The sequence below is a fragment of the Prinia subflava genome (assembly GCF_021018805.1).
Source record: "Prinia subflava isolate CZ2003 ecotype Zambia chromosome W unlocalized genomic scaffold, Cam_Psub_1.2 scaffold_22_NEW, whole genome shotgun sequence".
NCBI lineage: Eukaryota > Metazoa > Chordata > Aves > Passeriformes > Cisticolidae > Prinia > Prinia subflava.
The window spans coordinates 2348453-2364758 of NW_026960606.1; the positions used below are offsets into that span (position 1 = coordinate 2348453).

Below are 16306 nucleotides of genomic sequence, written 5' to 3' on the forward strand. Positions count from 1 at the left end.
GGGGAAAAAAAGTGAGAGTGCTTTCTTGATTATAATTTAATTTGTGTTTACCTTTATTTAGGATTTTAGTTTGCTCTGACACAGTAGCTATGCGCATTTTTGAATCTGTGGTGATACTCTTATTTTCTTACAAAGATAATTTGAATATTTTAACATGTCTAACTCTTACTGCCAGCTTATGGAAGTGACGGGAAAAAACCAGGATGAGTGCATAGTGGCACTACATGATTGTAATGGGGACATGAACAGAGCAATTAACATATTGCTGGAAGGAAGTTCTGACACGGTAAGGTTTTACTTTCCTATTAAGCTGTTCTTTTTGTTTCCACTTCTTAAAAGTGATTGGGAAAGTCACATTTTGGAAGCTTTCAATTTCCATGCCTCCAAATTCTTTTGAAGGAAATGGAGACCAGGACAGCTTTTCTGCTGCATGCTGAATCTTGAAAATGTTGTGGGTGTTTATTTGGTTTCTTGCAGAATCTTTTGTTTTTCATTTACATACAATAATTTTAACTCTGCAGCAGAAATCATTGCTCTGTCAGACACAGGCCTGTTTTTTGCTCCAATGTTTGTAGCAGCTCCCAACCATGAGACCTGAGTCTGTTTGCCTCAAAGGATAATCTTTATAAACCTAAAGCACAGGTAGATATTTTAAGCTGTGCAGCTTATGTAGGTTTGCATTGCCAGTATTGAATTTGGAGGAGGTTTTCACATCTGGAAGTTGGAATTGACAGCACTACTAATGGTAAAGGAGGATACAAGTATTCTTTCAGTGTTGTTCATTCACATAACTTCACTGAAAACCAGAAAGAGTAGACTAAACAATGTGTGTATAACAACAAATAATGTTGCTTAGAATGTTGCACAGAGCAATTTTCTATCCCAAGAGATACCAGTAAAATATCTTGCTGCAGCTCAAGCTTTTGCTGGAGGGACTTGTTACAGTTTGTCCAAGACAGTAAGCTAGATTCCATCTCATCTGAATTGGGAAAGAAACCCGGACTTCCTTTCTTAATGCTGAACATTCAGTCTATCCTGTGATTTGTCAGGATGTGTGGTCTGTCTTATTGTTAATGAGGAAACCCACCCCTACTCACCCTGAATCTAGAACACATACTGTTCTGACTGAGAAGAATTTCTTTCCTATCCTCTTTTCATTTATCAGAGTTGAGGTCATCTAAAACACAGAAATATATAATACTGAACAAACTGTCAAGCTGGGAATAGAAAATAGCATCTCATGATTAAATCTGTGTTGGTAATGTGCTGGTTTTCTGTTCTTTTGTACTTCTCATATTTGTCATTTTCTAGTTGAAAATAGTTTTGTGATTGATAGAGAATGTTAAATGCTTCCTTAGCAAATTTTTAATAAGTGGTCATGGCATGAAAGAAACTTTCTGAACTCATTTATCAATTAGAAGCAGCATATGCATATATTGCTCTTTGGACAAGTCCTTCTGAACCCACTGCACTTTGTAGACAAAATGCAACTCAAACAAATATGGACAACTAGAAGGACTCAAAAAGGAAGGAGTATTAATTAAAAGGGGTTCTCATCAGAGTGTGAATAAACTTATTCTTTATGCAAATTTGTGGGCCTCTAACTTGAAGGCCGTTATACTCCAGAACACTTTAACTGTGGATTTGATGTAAGACTGGAAGCAGAGGTGGTACTAGTTCTGAATGCAGATTCCCAAATCTCTTTTTTTTAGTTTCACTCTGCTTTGATGCACTGGATGGTTTTTTACCTCATTTGGAAGAAGATGTGTCTATCCAAATTGAGGAGATAAAAGAAGAAGGAGTGATAGCTAGAATGTCCATTTATAATTTCTTTGGTATTCTGCCAGTTTTGTCTTTTTTTTTTAATGCTGTAATATTTAAGGCTTTATGCTCGGTGACTGTTAGTCTTTATGAAGACTTCACTTGCAATGGTTGTGTCGGTCTGTCTTTGGATAGACAGAGGCTTGGGGATGAGAGTTGAGAAGGGCATGTTTCTTTGCCCAAGACTTCATTTAACTTCCTACAGTCCTAAGATCCATGTTATGTCTGACCATGTGTTACTTCCTATACCTTTTAAGATAGAACAAAGGGGACCTTTCAGATTATTCTTTTTTCCATCTAAGATCAGGCCATCAAGGCAGCTTCTGTTACATATTTTTGAAGGTCAGGCCCACAGCTGTCATTTGGGTTTCCTCAGGCATCCTCAGCTGAAATTGTAAGGGAGGTAATTGATTACAAAAAGAGACAGCTTCAATAGTCTGTGATGGATTCCCATGCCCAGAGGTAGCATCATACTGTATCTCAAAGGACATGTCCAACTTTTCGAGGCTTTCCTCAAAATTATACTGTGGGAAAGCATGGATCTGATGCTTTCATAGTCATCCTTTTACTGATCCTTCCTAAGTCATGTAAAACCTTACTAAGGGGAGGCTGCTTCCTCTTCAGCTTTGCAGACTCATCCAATTTTGGGTATTTCATTGCAATGGTTCAAGATTTTTGGCACCATGCCCATCAGTAAAATAGTAGTACATTCTGAAAGTTATAGATTTGGTTCTTCAGTTGTCAGTGCAGGTTGAGGTTTTTTCTCCTGTGAAATAACTGAAGTTTTAGGAGTATTTTAGTACATAATACATTTACACAGGCTATGGCAGATGAAGCCATGTGATAGTTACTGGGGGAAGCAGTTTTCTGCCCCACAAATAATGTGGTGTTGCTCAAACACATAGTTTTGTACTTCTAATCTGTGCTGTCTGTGCTTCACCTAAGCTGGTTTATGGCGATATAGTCTTCTATACTGGGGATGAAATTGAAATGTGATTTCAGCCTTCTTTCTCACCTATATCATGTAAAAAAAAAAAGAGAATTACTGTTCTTTTAGTACTTATTGTCTCCAAAGGAGATACTGAGACATTGAGTTTATACTTGTAAACTGCTTTGTTACCTGCTTTCTCAATAGAATAAGTTTCCTCAATTCTAGGCATCTTGGACTATCTGATCATTGCCTGCCTTGTGAGGTCTGCTGAGTTGGTGTTGTTTGAGAAGAGATAGGACAGGACCTGGAACTATTGATAGCCAATCTTTTTTGTTGAATGCAGGTGCCTGTCAGAGGTCATGGCTTTTTGTAGTGCTTCACAGTTGATGCCATCTCATTTGCATGTGCAATTTTACCTCTCAAATACCTTACCTAGACTAAAAGCTCCTAGAAATGGGGGCATATACATAAACCTATCTGCCATCTTAATGGTTTGCATGTAATACCTTTCTTCTTTCTTTTGCAGCTAACAGCTCAATAGACTAACTGTGCAATTGCACAATGAGTTGCTGTGCTGTTGACAAGTGTTTCAGTTGTTTTATTTTCAATTTCTATAGAGCTGATATGATCCCTGAATTTATTTTAAAGATGGAACTTAATATTAAAGCTAAAGCTCCAGTTTTCCCAAGTTATTGTTTTGCCATTCTGTCTCTTGGTGCTTGAATTCTTGTACATCTGGATAGTGGTTCCCCTTGGCCACGTACTTACTGTCTATTTTTCAGTGATACTTACAAGCATTTTTTCATTTCCTTTGGAGAAAAGGATAGCTCTGTACATGCTCCCTTGCTAGATTTATGGAGGTAGTTGAGAGGAAAACTGTTGCTTGCTTTGTAGATTTTCTGTGTTGTGGTCATATCTAGGCTTCCTTGAACTAGTAAAAGTCCATTATAGCCAGAAATATTTGAGATTCTCACATTCCATAAGAAAATCCAACTTTTAAAACTTGTTTCTTTTTCATTCTTTTTTGAAAAAGTACAACTTATGTTTCCATTTGTATCAGTGTAATATGTATGTATGGCTGTTTTTTTCCCATGAACTGGAGGGATGTGAGGTAGAAGCATACACTGAGAGCTGTCTCTTCCTTTTTGACTTTTGTATCTAATTCTATTCTATCCAAATAGACTTCTTGGGAGACTGTAGGGGGAAAGAAGAAAAACCTTGGAAAAGAAAGTTTGGAAAACAAAGAAAACAGAGAGAAACGAGGGGACAGAGAAATGAGCCGTGGATGGGGAAATTCCAACAGATGGGGAAGAGGAGGCAGCCGTGGCCGAGAGTGTATGTATAGGGGTTCATTTTTAAAGATTCAGACAATTTTTGCAGCTGACACTGGTTGAGTTAAGAGAAAATGCTTAATGAAGTAAAGTCTGTCTGAGCTATAGCTCAGTACTGAAGGGATCATAACCTGTTTATGCAACAGGAATGCTCAATCTGTCTGTGACTTGGTTTTGGGATGGTCTGTTTATTCAAAGACATTAAATTTAAATTTATGTCATTTTTTGATCAATTGATCTTGTACAAATTGCTATTCATTTTAAGTTTTAGAATTGCCTCTCTGTAAAACTGCTTGAGAAGCAAGTATGTTGCTGCACAGCTAAAACACTTTTTTTTCTTCAAATGAAAAAATTATCCAGCATTGATTACATCTCCTTTTATGAGTGGGAGAACATGAAGATGTTCTCATCTTTTTATAAAAGGGAATGGAAAGACTGGGATCATTATTACTCTCTAGCATATGTTGCTCATAAACCAACCAAAGGTGACATTCTAAAACACAGAAAGTTCTTTGTGGGTTGAAATGTTTAAAATTTTTCTACAGGTTATAGAGGTGCAAAAATACATTGTACAAAAGCAAACTGATGTTTCCAAGTTAGGTAGCACAAAATTAGATCGCCATTGTATGCACATTGCTTTTTTCTCTTTAAGTTTTATCAACAGTATCAAAGCTGTATAAATTGCTGTTAAGGGCCATATGCACTGACAGATGAGCAGAGAAACAACAATGCAAAAATATGTGTACCTTTTGACTTAAAAGCAGGGAAAAATTTTACAATATTACCCAATTCTTTTAATTATTGTAATATCTTCAAATATTGTGCCAATGAAGACATTGTGAATCTTTGTAAAATAATGTCAAAGTTAGCAAAAAATAGTAATAAAACTTGCATCTTGTCTTGGGTTGCAATGCAAGATCTAACCAAAAGTATGTATTCTACTGCCATCTGTTGAAACCGGTTTGGGTGGCCTTTTTCTTTATCTGTTCTATGACCCATTCCTCATAACTCTGGAGGGGAGGGGGCGGGTGTCTTCTGTTAATGGGCCAGGTGTTAAAACCAGCTGGGGCAGTGTTCTTTATCTCTTCCACAACCCATCCTCCCTCCAGGGGGATAGCTTCTGTTAATGGGCCATTAAGGCTCACTGCATGACTGATAAAATTACATCATCCCATTGTGAGATGCTCCACCCAGTGGGAGGAGCCAAGCATTCCTACCTGGATAAAATCTGAGATTCAGAACACCAGGACAGCCTGTTTCCCCTGGATTCCCAGAGGAAGACCGGACCCATCTCACCACCACTGGATCTTTAGAGGAAAACTACACCCTTCTACAGGATCATCTCTGCTCCAACAGAACCACATCTGTCACTCCAGGAGGACTTAATTGGACTGCTACCAACACCCGGACCAACAGGGTGTCAGGTTGTATTCTGACTATGTCAGTGTTTTCTTTTTTTTGTTTGTTTGCTTTTTTGTACTACTACATTTTTATTTTTGATATTCCTAGTAAAGAACTATTATTCCTATTCCCATATCTTTGCCTGAAAGCCTCTTAATTTCAAAATTATAATAATTTGGAGGGAGAGGGTCTACATTCTCCATTCTAAGGGAAGTTCCGACTTTCCCAGCAGACACCTGTCTTTCCAAACCAAGACAGATTTTGGTGCCCAACGTGTGGCACGACAGCATCAAGAGAAAAAGAGTGAAAAAGGAATAACAGTTCTTGAGTAACCTAATGTTTTGTGTACTGGATATAGAAATCTTGTATAGGTGGCATCATGTGGTCTATCTTACCCTGGTTCGGGTGGCACATGGTTGTGGCTGTGTTTCTCCCATTTGCACGCCCTTATCTAACAGTGGGTCCAATAACTAAGGCTACTGTGGCTGCCATCCAGTTTGCTTTATGGGTTAATAAGATGAGGAATTAATGGATTTTTAACTTCCTCTGGAAGGCAGGCACATGGATTCAGAGCTATCACACACTAACTGTATGTTTTTAGAGTTACTTTAATAATGGTACCTATTGTAAGGAAATGACACTGGGGGAAATTTTTTCCCTACCCCTCACCCAGTTCTTTGGGTCTACCTCACCAGTTTTTGAAGGGTTCAAATCTTCTCTAAATGCTAATGATATCATACAGTGGCTGGTGTTGCTGATATGCCTGTTCTGTTTAGCATTCAGGGATAAGGGGAGATAGACATGGATAACCATCCTGATACCTACCCCAGAGAATAGGGATGCTGCCCCAGAGCCTGAAACGGCCCCAGAGTCTAGGGATGCTGACCCACCACCTGACCCTGCCCCACAGCTCACCTTAGAAATGAACCACCTGGACTGGGTGAAGGAGATACGCAAGATGGTCCAGATGCTGAAGGACTACATTTCCCCTGTGGTGGCCTCATTAACCACAGCTGGTGGGAAACCCTCCCCTTGCCTCAAAGAGGGAGAGTCTTATGGTGCAGCAATGGAACCCACAGACGTTACAACTGTCCAGGTTCCAGCTAAACCACAGGGGCAGTCACAGTCAGCAACCGTGGCCCCTGTGGAAACAAAGACATATAAGATGAAATCAGAACACCCGAAGAAGAAGAAGAGGAAGAGGAAGAGGAAGAGGAAGAGGAAGAAGAAGAAGAAGAAGAAGAAGAAGAAGAAGAGGAGGAAGAGGAAGAAGAGGAAGAAGAGGAAGAAGAAGAAAGAAGAAGAAGGAAGAAGAAGAAAGAAGAAGAAGAAAGAAGAAGAAGAAAGAAGAAGAAGAAGAAGAAGAAGAAGAAGAAGAAGAAGAAGAAGAAGAAGAAGAAGCATGGAGGACCCTCACAACCCATGGGGGAGCCAAAGGTTGAGATCATCACCGAGTCCTTGTCATATGAAAGTCTCCATAATCTGCAAAAATATATTGTATGACGCAGGCGTGAGGCTTATGCCACCTGGTTACTTGGGATCTGGGACCTTATGGGTACAGGGGTGCAACTAGACAGTGGTGAGGCAAGGAATTTGGGACCCTTGACCCAGGACTCAGCTGTGAATCAGGTATTCCTAAGGAAGCCAGGGTTCCTTTCCCTCTAGGAGCGGCTTTTAATGAGTATGAGACAGAGGTTTGTCCACAAAGAGAGGATGCAGGAGTATCATCATAAAATGTGCTGGAAAACCCTTGAGGAAGGGATCCAACAGCTAAGGGAAGTGGTGGTATTGGAGATACTTTGTGGGAGGAGCAGACAGCATGACAATGACCCTGACAAAGTCAGGTGTGCATGGCAAATGTTGTGGAATCTGGCAAATCTAGGGCCATCTCAATACACCACCTTCATTGCAACGATTAATGCTGATAACAACCGAGAGACGGTGGGTTCCGTCGCCAACAAACTTACAAATTAGGAGAGTATGATGAATGGCCCGATGCAGGCTCATGTCTCTGCTGTGGTTAAGGAACTCAAGGAGGAGATGAGGGAGGAGATGAGAGGGAAAAGTTCCCATATGGCACTGCTGTGAGTCACAGGCCCCAAAGTCAGAGCCCAATGTCCCCCAACTAGAGAGAGAGGGTACACCCAAGGAGCTGACCTGTGGGCCTTCCTGCATGACCATGGGGAAGACATGGGAATGTGAGAGGGAAACCCATTTCTGTCCTGGCAGTACGGATGCGTCAACTCAAGGAGAGAAACACTAACCAAAGGGGTTCCACTGAAATGAAGGTAGCCTCACCTTCCCATGATCAAGCTGCCAGGTATTATAGAAGTGAGGATGCTCTGTCAGATCCCTGTTGCCATGAGTTTTCCTAGTTTGCTGAGCGTTCATACTAAAGTAGAAGTTTGCAGCTTCTCACACTCGTAAATTCTCCGGGTTGATGTTCCCCGAGATTCCCCTCGGGGCGGCCGTTCCCCGAGGTGGTGAAATCTTCCCCCAGGGTTGCTGTTCCCTGGGTATTTCCCTGGGGTTGCTGTTCCCCAAGATAATAAGGTTTTCTGTCTTCTCTTTGCCCTGAGCGTTTCACACCGAAGGCAGAGACGACACTGTGAGTCCAGCAGCTCAGGTTATCAAGGTTGTTTATTTCATATTATCTAACAGTTCTTGTTCGGCTTTGCAAGGCGTCCCCAGCAAAGCAAGACACGCCGTTGGACTGGCGCTGGGCTGCCGCTGGACTCCCCCGGATCAGAGAGCCCCGTACCTTATGTACCGTACCCCCGACCCAACCACAGTCCAAGACGTATTTATTGTTTACAGAACATTACCAATACTAACTTGCTATGCTAACATGTCAGTTTTATTCTAAACCAATCTCTAAAGTCCAAATCAACAAAAGATGGGGGATGAGAACAAGAACAAGGAAACTAGGGGCCACTCCCCAATTCCTCCATCTTGTCCTCTCAGCCCCGTATACTATGAATCCTAATCTCTATATTTATACTCTATGACAAACTACTATCTACTTCTAAATTCTTAGGATCTGTGATTCTTCCTTCATGTGAGCATTCACTTCCATGGATAGAAGCCAGAATCAGAGTCCTTCTGGGCTCTGTGGGAGGCTGGCTGACCCCCTTGTACAGATCCCAGACCCCCCTGTACAGCCCCCTGACTCTCCAGGGCTGTCAGAGGGATCCCCTGGACTCCAACAGTAAATGTAAACAGTAGACCATGTTTTGTAAATATTGCTATTGTTATGAATTCCTTCTCCAAGAGAAAGGGAGGTTGAATGACAGCCTCCTTGACCAATGTGGGTAAGAGGTGGGGATGCCACCCTCCAATCCATGGTCACCTTGCTAGAGGTATTTAATAGGAAGAATAAACAAAGCCAGTGCTCCTGCCCTGCATGCTCAGATGAACCCAGACCTCTGTCTCCTGAGTGTCCTTATCTAGCTAGGCTCGCAGTGATAGATCCCCTTGAAGGAACTTCTACTATGTACACCCAGGAAGGAAACAATAACCAGTGCTAGAGGGGCCCTGCCTCTAGCCAGGAAGAGGCATGGGAAAACCAGGTCTTTTGGACAGTGCAGATCCGATGGCCTGGCACATCAGAGTCAAAAAATATGAAGCTTTAGTTGATACTGATGCACAGTGTACTCTAATGCCATCAGGACATGTGGAGGCAAAACCTGTTTCTATTGCTGGGGTGACTGGGGGAATGCATCAATTGACCTTTTTGGAAGCCAAGGTGAGCCTGACCAGGAAGGAGTGGCAGAAAGATCCGATTGTGACCAGCCCAGAGGCCCCGTGTATTCTGGGCATAGACTTTCTCAGGAATGGCTACTACAAAGACCTAGAGGGACTCAGATGGGCTTTTGGAATAGCTGCTGTGGAGGCAAAGGGCATTAGGCAATTGAACACCTTGCCTGGACTATCAGAAAACCCATCTGCAGTAGGACTCCTGAGGGAGGAAGAGCAACGACTACCAATTGCCACCTCGACGGTGCATCGGCGGCAGTATCAGACAAATCGAGATGCCGTGATCCCCATTCACAAAATGATCAGAGAGCTGGAGAGCCAAGGGGTGATCGGCAAAACCCACTCACCCTTCAACAGCCCCATTTGGCCTGTGCGCAAGTCTGAGAGAGAATGGCAATTGACTGTGGACTATCGTGGCTTGAATGAAGGGACTCCACCGCTGAGCACTGCTGTGCTGGACATGCTGGAACTCCAGTACGAGCTGGAGTTCGAGGCAGTGAAATGGTACACCACTATTGACATTGCTAACACGTTTTTCTCCATTCCTCTGGCTGCAGAATGCAGACCTCAGTTTCTTTTCACCTGGAGGGGCATGCAGTACACCTGGAACCGCCTGCTGCAAGGGTGGAAACAGTCCCACCATCTGCCATGGACAGATCCAGGCTGCACTGGAAAAGGGTGAGGCTCCGGAACATCTACAGTACATCGATGACATCATTGTGTGGGGAAACACAGCAGCAGAAGTGTTTGAGAAAGGAGAGAAGATCATCCAGATTTTCCTGGAAGCCGGTTTTGCCATCAAGAAGAGCAAAGTCAAGGGACCTGCTCGAGAGATCCAGTTCCTGGGAGAAAAGTGGCAAGATGGGCAGTGTCAGATTCCCACTGAGGTCATCAATAAGATCACTGCGATGTCTCCACCGACCAGCAAGAAGGAAACACAAGCTTTCTTAGGCGCCATAGGCTTTTAGAGAATGCACATTCCTGACTACAGCCAAATTGTGAGCCCTCTCTACCCAGTTACCCGTAAGAAGAACGATTTTCACTTGGGCCCTGAACAGCAACAAACTTTTGCCAAATCAAGCAGATCACTCATGCAGTAGCCCTTGGCCCAGTCAGGAAGGGACCAGAGGTGAAGAATGTGCTCTACTCTGCAGTCAGGAACAATGGCCTGTCCTGGAGCCTTTGGCAGAAGGTTCCTGGGGAGACTCGAGGCTGACCACTGGGATTCTGGAGTCAGAGCTACAAAGGGTCCAAAGCCAACTACACTCCAACAGAGAAGGAATTCCTCGCAGCCTATGAAGGAGTTCAAGCTGCCTCAGAGGTGATTGGCACGGAACCACAACTCCTCCTTGGCACCCCGATTACTGGTGCTAGAGTGGATGTTCAAAAGAAAGATTCTCTCTACCCACCACACTACTCACGCCACATGGAGCAAATGGATTGCTCTCATTACACAGCATGCCCATATTAGAAACCCAAATTGCCCTGGGATTCTGGAAATAATTACAAACTGGCCGGAAGGTGAAAACTTTGGTCTCATGGATGAAGAGGAACAGGAACAAGTGACAAGGGCTGAAAAAGCTCCACTGTACAACCAACTGACAGCAGAAGAAACATGCTACACTCTGATGGTTCCTGTCGCATCGTAGGGGTGAACTGGAAGTGGAAAGCAGCCGTATGGAGCCCTGTCGCTACTGAGTACGGATGGTATGGGAGTAACGACATTGACTCTCAGCATAGAGCAAAATGAGAGCAATCTTTGCTTAAAAATTTTCCAGTAATTCAGACAACATGGGTGCCTTTTTTTTTTTTTTTTTTTTTTTAAATACAAAAGCATGTGATTTTGATGGGGCAGAGAGACCCATTGCAGGATGTGCAGGTTTGGACCATCATTCACTCAATTGGCCCATGATACCTGTAGGATGTAACTTGAAAAAATTAGGAAGAATAAAAATATCAATAGAAAGATACACTTAATATACCTGACTCTAAAAGAGCTACATGATCCCAATCACCACAAGGCAAAACCACAAAATGAAACAACCGCCCTTGATAACTACAAAGCATACACTGAAGGCACGTGAAATATTACCTAAAATACAACTGCATCTTTGTAGGAAAATAAATGGAACAACCTCTGCTATAGAACTGAAACAAATAAAAGAGAAAAGTCCATTAGAGCCAAGATGTTTATTCTTGGCATCACTGGATGTCTTCTTGAAGTCTGAAGCAGGGAGTAACTTGAAGAAGATCAGTGGAAACAGTACCATGATGCTGACACAGGACTTTTTTTGTCTCCATAATTTTCAAGCACATGGTCATCTCCTTCGCAGTCAATCTGATAGCCACAAAGGCTATGCAAAGTGTCCCTTTTCACTCCTCAAAGGTGATGGGTGACACGACTGCTTGAACCTGCTAATGATAAAACACAGGCATATCTTCTCCTTAAGTTAGTGAACTTGTCAGACTCCACTGTCTAATAAATCAAAATCCAGATTTGATAATTACTTTTTTCAGATTCATAACATAAATGTTACATCGTTGCAATTTATCTTTTGATTACAATTATGATCAGCCCAGAAACTGCAAAGTCAAATCACAGAGTCAAATAACTCATGTGAAAGTCCTTCTGCAAAAACATCTGGGACCGCAGGCAATTCCCATCCAGAAAGAACCCAGGCATGGCCAGTGCCAAAGCTCTAACTGTAAAAGAATCCTTTACACCAATTTTAAAACAAGGTTCTTAAAAATATGATAAAGACTGATATCGACCCATAATAATTGACACCTCCTAAATTTTGTCAGGATAGGGATGCTCTGAACTCAGCAGACTCTTGGAGTGGTCTCTGACCAGAACTGGAACTGCATCCCAAACCGTCAGGACAGAAGAGACATTCTTACAAAGCTCAGATAACCTTTTCTGGAAATCTGAAAAATACTTAAAAAATCATAAATGCAAAAACTAGCATAAATAGTTAGAAGACAAGGAAAAAATCCTTGAGTGACGTGTGTTATAGGCGTAATGAATAACATGTGGGAAAAAGAAGCCATAAAACTATCATAATACCTCTATCATAACAGTGAATTCACATTATGTAATTGATATATCAGTAATAAGTATCATATTTTTTCATATCATATCAGTGAATTCACATTTTATAATAAATGTCAATAATAAATATCTTAAAAAGCTGAGATAACACTTAAAACTTATAACCAATAACAGTTTTGATACAAAATTATTAATAATACTTGTATTATCTGTGAAAATGTAACAAGGGTTGCCTATTTGTTTTTGGTTTACTTTTCATTTTTCTTCTATTATAAACAGGCATTTAAAACTCCAATTCTATTCACTAGAGATGCCTTAAGAAGAAAATTTCAGAGGGAGGGTGGGAGGGAAAAAACCCAGACAAAAAATCAAATCATCCCTCTAAAAAGAAATTCTTCCGCCCACCTGAAGCCCTACTACAGCAGTAGTAGGGCTTCAGGGGCCCAAGGCCCCCCTGCATGGCCACAGCTCCGCGGGGGTAGGGGGGGGGTCTAGACTGAGAAGCTGAGCAGTTCTCTCGACCTCTCCCCTGCAGCTGCCTGCACACAACCTCTGTCTCCCAAGCAGAGACTGGCAACACCACCCCCCCGCTGCTTTGATTGAGGGGGGGTGGGGGGAAGGGCGGCAAGCCAAAAAAGACCACTCCTGCCTTGCTGTGCAGGGGGGGTAAGGGTGGGGGGGGGGGAGAGAAGCGGCAAGGCTGCTTCAAGCCGCTCGTTTGGCGGCACCGCACTAGTGGAGAAGGGGGGGAGAGTTGAGGGGAAAGGAGAAAGGAGAGACGCTCCAGCCGCCTCTCCCCTCACCGCCATCGGGGGGGGGGAACCTTCACCCTCGGCGCCGTAGGGGACAAGGGAAAGAATTGGGCATGGAGAAAAAAGGCTCATGCTGCCGCCACCCCACAGCCTGATACAGAGCCCAGAAGTGGCAGGGGCTGCACCTGGCACTTTGGTCCCGGGTCAGCCACCCCTGCCCTTTGCCGCTATCGCAGCAGTGATGCTTCTGCTGGCAGCACTGCGGGGTGTGTGGGGGAACCCGAGCACAGAGAGACAGAGAGACCGCGGCTGCTGCCGGTGCCAGAGGAGCCAGCAGCACCGCCGGCCCGCGGTACCCCCCGCCCGCTGGGTAGCCAGGATGGAAGGCGAGGGCCAAACCCACCCGTGCAGCGCTGGCTGCCAGACTTCCTGTCAGGCACGGGTCTTCCTGCTCTCATCACGCCCGTGCAACTGTGGGAGCAGGGGGGGAAAAGGCGGGAGGGAAAACAGAAAAGGGGGGTCTGATCACCGTCACAAGGAAAATGAAGGGCTGGGCACGGAGAGACCGGATTGGTCCTGCCACAGCCTCTCAGGGCTGCATTTCCATCTCACCCCACCCCCACTCCCGCAGAGGGAAAAAGAAAGTTAAACCACTAAAAAGCCAAGCCCTAGGAATGACATGGGACAGTCCTACATGGAAAACAGGTGCTGGGGATTAGGAGTTTTGATCCCGGTCCCCACCAACCCCCTCCCAGGCCAGCAGCCTTCTCGCGGTCTGCAGCCTGTCTGCAGTTCCCCAGGCTGCCAACAGATCCCTGCCCCACATATTGAGTGGAACCTCTGCAACTCGGGGCCGGACTGCCACTTTCTGTCCTTCTGTGTTTGTAACCAGGACAGATTCTGGGCTTACAAAAGTCAGGATTCTGCCTCTTGTTCCTGTGATGTCCAGTCCCACAGCCAAAGGCCAGGTGCTGGGCCACGCAGAGAAAGAAAGAGTTGTTTTGTCACACTCGGGGTCCGGAAATCCGACCATCTGTATCTGGGGCAGGCTGGCGTCTTTTAGACTCACGGTATGGACCATTCGCGGTGGCTGATGAAGCAGGAACCACTGCATAGCTATCCACGATGTGAAGAAAGGAGGAGGAGGAGCCAAGGCAGTGCTGTCTCCACTGACCAGGAGGGTGGCTTCCAGATGCTCACTTTGATCCCACAAATGGAAATGGAAAAGTGGAGGGGGGGGGGGGGGGGCGAGCAAAGAAGTTGTTGGCAGCGGAGAATTTAGCTGCCCTGTCAGTGAAGGTACAAGCTGTCCTCTAGAGAGAGGTACAGTTCCCCAGTTTGTGGAACCGTTGCCCGGCTGCCTGCGATACCAGTGCCTAGCAGTCGCAGTGGTCTCTTCTAGGAATCAGACTGGCTTCACTGCGTGCCGTCTGACCTGCTCTATTTTGCAGGGTCAATCTTCCTCGTGATCACTAGGATCAGCCTTCTTCAGGAAAGTGCGGGGGATATTCCGCTTACCTCTCAGAGGAAGCAGGTGGCTATTTTGCAATCTATGCTGCAATGATCAGTCTCAGCTGTGTAGACTTCGTCAATTCGTCAGGGAGTCCACCAGATGTCACTACTGAGTATGGACGGCATGGGAGTAACGACATTGACTCTCAGCATAGAGCAAAATGAGAGCAATCTTTATTCTTCTAAATCTTCCTTTTATACAGTACTTCGGTACAATGAATATGACTGGTCATTCAGAGCCTACACCTCTTTGTAAACATCCTTGCCAGTAAACATGTTGGAAAAATACCACCTGCTGATGGTTTTTCACTTCCCAAGGATTGTTTGGATTCCTCCTTAAGATTTCCCAGGCCACTTTATCAGGCCTGTGTGAAGGTATTATATGAATGATTTCACACAGACACTGTGGCTGCCTGATGCCTACAATTCAGACCATTGTCAGTATCCACAGAGCCCCACATGACAGGTCGCACAAGCTACTGAAGGAGAAGGTGGATCGAGTCAACTTGCTGAACTCAAAGCCGTTCAGTTGGCCGTGGACATTGCTGAAAGAGAGAAGTGGCTAAACCTATACCCTTATACCGATTCTTAGATAGTAGCCAATGCTCTGTGGGGCTGTCTGGAAAGGTGGAAAAAGGCTAACTTGCAGTGTAGGGGAAAACCAATCTGGGCTGCTGCTGAGTGGAAAGACATTGCCACCCAGGTAGAGAAGCTACCTGTGAAAGTCCGCCATGTAGATGCCTATGTCCCCAAGAGTAGAATTAATGAGGAGCACCGAAACAATGAACAGGTAGATCAGGCTGCAAAGATAGAAGTGTCAAAGATAGATTTAGATTGGCCACATAAGAGAGAGTTGTTCCTAGCTCGATGGGCCCATGATGCCTCAGGTCATCAGGGTACAGATGCCACCTATAAGTGGGCACAAGACCAAGGGGTGGATCTAACCATGGACAGCATTCCTCAGGTTATCCATGACTGTGAGATGTGTGCTGCAATCAAGCAGGCCAAGCAGGTGAAGCCCCTATGGTATGGCAGGCAGTGGTCCAAATATAAGTATGGAGAGGCCTGGCAGATTGTATTACACTGCCCCAGACATGCCAAGATGAGTGCTACGTGCTGACCATGGTGGAATCTACCACTGGATGATTGGAGACCTACCCTGTGCCTCACGCTACTGCTCAGTACACCATCTTTCACCTTGAAAAGCAAGTCCTGTGGAGACATGGCACCCCTGAGAGAACTGAGTCAGACAATGGGACCCATTTCAAGAACGACCTTATAAATACCTGGGCCAGAGAACATGGTATTGAATGGATATATCATATCCCTTATCATGCACCAGCTGCTGGGAAAGTTTAAAGGTGCAACTGACTGCTTAAGACTACCCTGAAGGCACTTGGTGAGAGGATCTTCAAAAATTGGGAAATGAACTTAGCAAAGGCCACCTGGATGGTCAACACTTGAGGCTCCATCAGTCGAGCTGGTCCCGCCCAGTCTGAACTTTCACACACACTGAATGGAGATAAAGTCCCTGTAGTACACAGGAAAGGTATTTTAGGAAAGACTATTTGGATTAGCTTCACTTTAGGCAAAGGGGAATCCATCTGTGGGATTTTTATTGCTCAAGGACTTGGTTACACTTGGTGGGTAATGCAGAAAGATGGAAAATCCGGTTGTGTACCACAGGGAAACCTAATCTTAAGGAAGAATTGTGTGTAAGGTTTATTTGTGAATATATATAAATATATAT

General features: G+C 44.2%; 1 protein-coding gene across 15 annotated transcripts in view; it reads left to right on the plus strand.

Moving 5' to 3' along the window:
- The window catches only part of LOC134564852 (ubiquitin-associated protein 2-like), a 240390-nt gene that overhangs the window by 39365 nt on the left and 184719 nt on the right, over positions 1 to 16306 (plus strand). For 14 of the 15 annotated variants that reach the window (XM_063424089.1, XM_063424082.1, XM_063424094.1 and 11 more), the window contains 2 exons: positions 176 to 286; positions 3934 to 4087. In XM_063424089.1, the coding sequence (XP_063280159.1) occupies positions 176 to 286; positions 3934 to 4087 (265 nt within the window). The remainder of the gene's footprint in view (positions 1 to 175; positions 287 to 3933; positions 4088 to 16306) is intronic. The other variant, XM_063424097.1, reaches the window with a different exon arrangement.